A 3,868-nucleotide genomic window follows, 5' to 3' on the forward strand; every position below is an offset into this window, starting at 1 on the left:
GGCGAGCGTCCGTCCGTTGACCTGGTATTGCGCCGTGGATCGATCGGTTAATGAAGAGCAAATGCTCGCTTACACGTCCGGGGCACGGATTAAGGAACTCCTGCAAGTGTCCAGGGCCAGGACGATGGGGCGGACGGTGTTTTGGAAGATTAATCGTCCAGCCCGACCAGAGCACGCGCCGCCTCGTGCGTTCGCGGGGTCGCAAGGGAAAGGCAATCGATCGCGCCCCCGGGGAGGGACGACGTCTACAAAGAGAGACAGAGAGAGAGAGAGAAAGAGAGAGAGAAAGAAAGAAAGAAAGAGAGAGAGAGAGAGAGAGAGAGAGGGTAAATGAAAACGTTCGCCAAACTGCTACATTCTGGTTTTTCCCTTTGATGGCTCGCTCGCTCGCTGGCTTGTTGGCTGGCTGGCTCCCGTCCGGTGTCCACCGTGGTAACCTGCGTGTCTGTGTGGAGTCGCGGCGTGCGCACACCGCGCGCGCAATATATAAATACGAGCCCACGATCGGAGGCTGGCGGTTAGTCACTTTGCTCACCTGCTGCAGCTCGGTTGGATCCGACGACCGACCACCAGAAACAGAGCCACCAACGGCAGCGACGACGAAGGCGTCCGGAGCGTGGTGCTCTATGCTAGTGCGATCGATGATCACGGGGTGCGATTGTTCCAAAAATTGCTCGATCATTTCATAAGATCGTGACACAGAGTGAGAGTGAGAGATAAGAGACCAAAGCAGAAGGGGGAAAAAGGAGCTAAAGTGCAAAGTGACTTTCGTGTAAAACCATCCGTCGACAACTGACTGTGAGTGTGCGATTAGTGAACAGACAAACAAGCGTAACATAAATGAGGTCACAGCAGCAGCAACAACAACAACAACAACGCACATTATCCACACCGTCAACAATGGTTCGTGCCGGCATGAATGATGCTGCGAGCGGTTACTACTCGGCAACTACCAGCCATCGCCGTACCAGCCGAGTGACTCCAACGGTGGCAGTGTAAGTGGCGGGAGTGCGAGATGGATGACTGATTGGAGTGGGGAAGCCAGCCGGTCTGGTGATCGAGTGTGAGAAGAATAGTGGACACGGGCTCTCTGCAACCAGACGCTGAGTGCTGGTTACTACTAGCGTGCATGGCGTACGTGCGTCCGCGACACGAGAGGGCACGACGAATCGGAGTCAAGCTCAAGCGGGCTAGCGCCACTGAAACCGGGGACCGGGGGCACGCACATTTCAAGGTGTACGCCACGGCATCATGAATGCGTGAATGGTTGAATGGGGTTTGAACTTGACTCGACTGGAGGAGAGTGATCAGTTTTTTCGCCTTGTGATGATCGCGCGGTCTCGCCGCTTTGCTGCATGTGGCATGCTGGTGGACCTGCCACCAACCGAGATTGCCATTGTTCCCCTTTATTCTAATTTATTTAAATTGATTTTCCCACCAGATTTTGAACGACGCCTGGCCGGCCCCTATAGGTTAGGTTCTATATCTACATTAATTGATCTCTTGGAAGCATAATCATCGGCGGCCGAGTCCCGGTGCGCAAATTCCAAGCAGATAATGAGATGAAATGTTCCGAGGTTCCCTCGCACTCCCGCGCGCTAGAGAGCGCCATGTGATCACCTCATTATCCGTAATACATCAATTGCGCATCGTTGTTTCGAAATGGCGTCGTCTTTTAGCCGGGGGAAACGGCACGATCCTAATTAACCTGGCCTCGGCTAGCGCCGGCCCTGTGCGAAGGTTTTCGGGGATTTATTGGTTCGTTGCGGAAACCGTTGGTCGTGTTTTTAGAAGGGACGCACCACGACCACGGTCAGGCTCGTTATCTGCATCGAACCGGAAACTTCTTCTGTTGCTTCTTGTTGTACGTCAGCGCAGTCGCTTAAGCACCTCGACAATGGGACCTCATTAACTCGTCGACGGTCCGGTCAATCCGGTTCAAAGCCCCTCTTTGGAACTCTTCTCTTGCTACCTCAGAGCAGGGCTTTTACCTTCCTTCCTTCCTTCCGAGTCGAGTCGTCTGTGGAGGTGGTTGTTTACCTTAACACATTCCGAGCCTTTTGAAGATGACACTCCGCCAGTGGCCAGTGTGCCGATGTTAGGTGCAAGGACATGACGAGTGGTTTGGTTTGGTACATCATCCAATGCACTCGCGCACTAATGCATTCCGTACCGTGTTCAGCCATAAATCATCATCATCATGACAGATTTTCTGCCATTGATCGGTACAGTGCTGGGTTATCAATTACGTCAATTCACCAGGTCAGAGCGCGCACGCTAATATTGACATCATTAGACTCCACTCCGGTGATGTACGATCACCAGTGGCCCGGACCGGTTGGCCGTAACCTCTCCTCCTCCGTAATGCTAGTAGCAAAATTCAAATTCTACAGAATGCAGCCCCCGAAGACGGCCATTAAAATGGCGGGCGCATAAAAAGCTTGGCATTGACATGGCAGCTTCGTTGTCGTAGTTCGGGTTTGGAATTGTGTCACTCGGTTATGGTATGGACAGTATGTTCCCCAGTCAACACGGCAAATGGTAGGCAATAAAAATCGTTAATCCGTTTGCACCTTGAGCGCGATTAGGGGGTATTATGTTACCGAGATGGCAAATCGGATGTGGATCGAACAGGTTTTCGGCGAACGGGGGCAGACTCATTGCGGGGAGCTACTTTACCCTGGAGCTTTTCATCCGTCTTGAGCTATCCGTCTCCGAACAGCAACACAGCGTTCTATGAGCATAACTTACTGCTTTATGGGGCTTAATTTCAGAATTTAAATGTAAAGCAATAAGAAATTCACTTAAAGCGATCGCCGCCATCAAACGCAGATGATGATCTACATAATAATAGCAGCAATTGCGTGTTAATCGGCAATCGGCGAGGTGACACGAATGGCCCCGCGCTAATTATTGATGCCATAATTTTGCACTCCCGTTGCATAACACTCATGTTGCGGTATCTTTTATTGGCGGATCGTGATCGTCGTTGTTACATAAACCATGCCGATGATGCCGATAAGCAGCAATAGCAGCAGGAGCAGCGGAAGGTGCCAATCGTGATCTTATTACCGAAGAAACTGGAGTTAATTAACATATCGCCACCGAATGATCTCTGTCGCGCGCGTGTGTTGCGTCGAAAATGAAAGGAAAGGACAATAGATCTAATCGTACTGATAAGAGAAGGGTGTTGATTGACCGTTCTCGATTTCAATTACTATTAAAATCACAAGCAACGAACTGCCGCACGCAGAAGGTGTTAGGTTAAAGCGATCGTCTATCGAAAGGGATCTGTCATCGAAAGTGTCAACCCATCGATCAATCGGTACAAAAAAACGGCTGTCATCATGCACCTTCGATAGCTAGCGATCAAATAGGACTTCTTGTTAACCTCCATTTGCATACAGGAACATGCGCAAGATCCTGTTTCCAGCGACAGAGGACCTGTGCTGGGTGCTGATGTTGCTAACGCACATTGACCACCTTTCGACTTCTCCCGCTCCTATTAGCCCTCCTTCTGATTTGCTTTACAAATTTCACGATCGCTGTCCTACGCAGGAATGCAAATGCAATCCCGGTACTAGGTGGTCTTGAAGTGGTCAATTAGGTGGCAGTTGCTGCGGAATGCGAGGTGGAACAAGGAACCCACCAATGCGAGTGCGTGGTTGCGGAGGAGACGTTGGTTCAATAATTGTTTAGGCGGTAAAGCACATGGTACCGCTTGCCACCTCCCCATTAACTCCACGCTTGTTGGTTTTACGGGACCTTCGCGCCAGTATGTGGTGTGGTCGGCATTCACCTGTCCTGACGGCAGGTTCGACATCTCATTACGACGCTTTATTGATTTCTGTCCACCTTCTCTCTTCCT

At 50.9% G+C, this 3,868-nt stretch overlaps 1 protein-coding gene across 1 annotated transcript in view; it reads left to right on the forward strand.

The window, feature by feature from the left end:
* Positions 1 to 527: 527 nt before the first annotated feature.
* Positions 528 to 3,868, forward strand: part of LOC126576369 (myrosinase 1-like) — a 5,929-nt gene continuing 2,588 nt past the window's right edge. The window contains exon 1 of the mRNA XM_050237615.1: positions 528 to 995. Coding sequence (XP_050093572.1) covers positions 841 to 995 — 155 coding nt within the window. The 5' untranslated portion in view covers positions 528 to 840. The remainder of the gene's footprint in view (positions 996 to 3,868) is intronic.

This window comes from Anopheles aquasalis, chromosome 3, assembly GCF_943734665.1.
Source record: "Anopheles aquasalis chromosome 3, idAnoAquaMG_Q_19, whole genome shotgun sequence".
Taxonomy (NCBI): Eukaryota; Metazoa; Arthropoda; class Insecta; order Diptera; family Culicidae; genus Anopheles; species Anopheles aquasalis.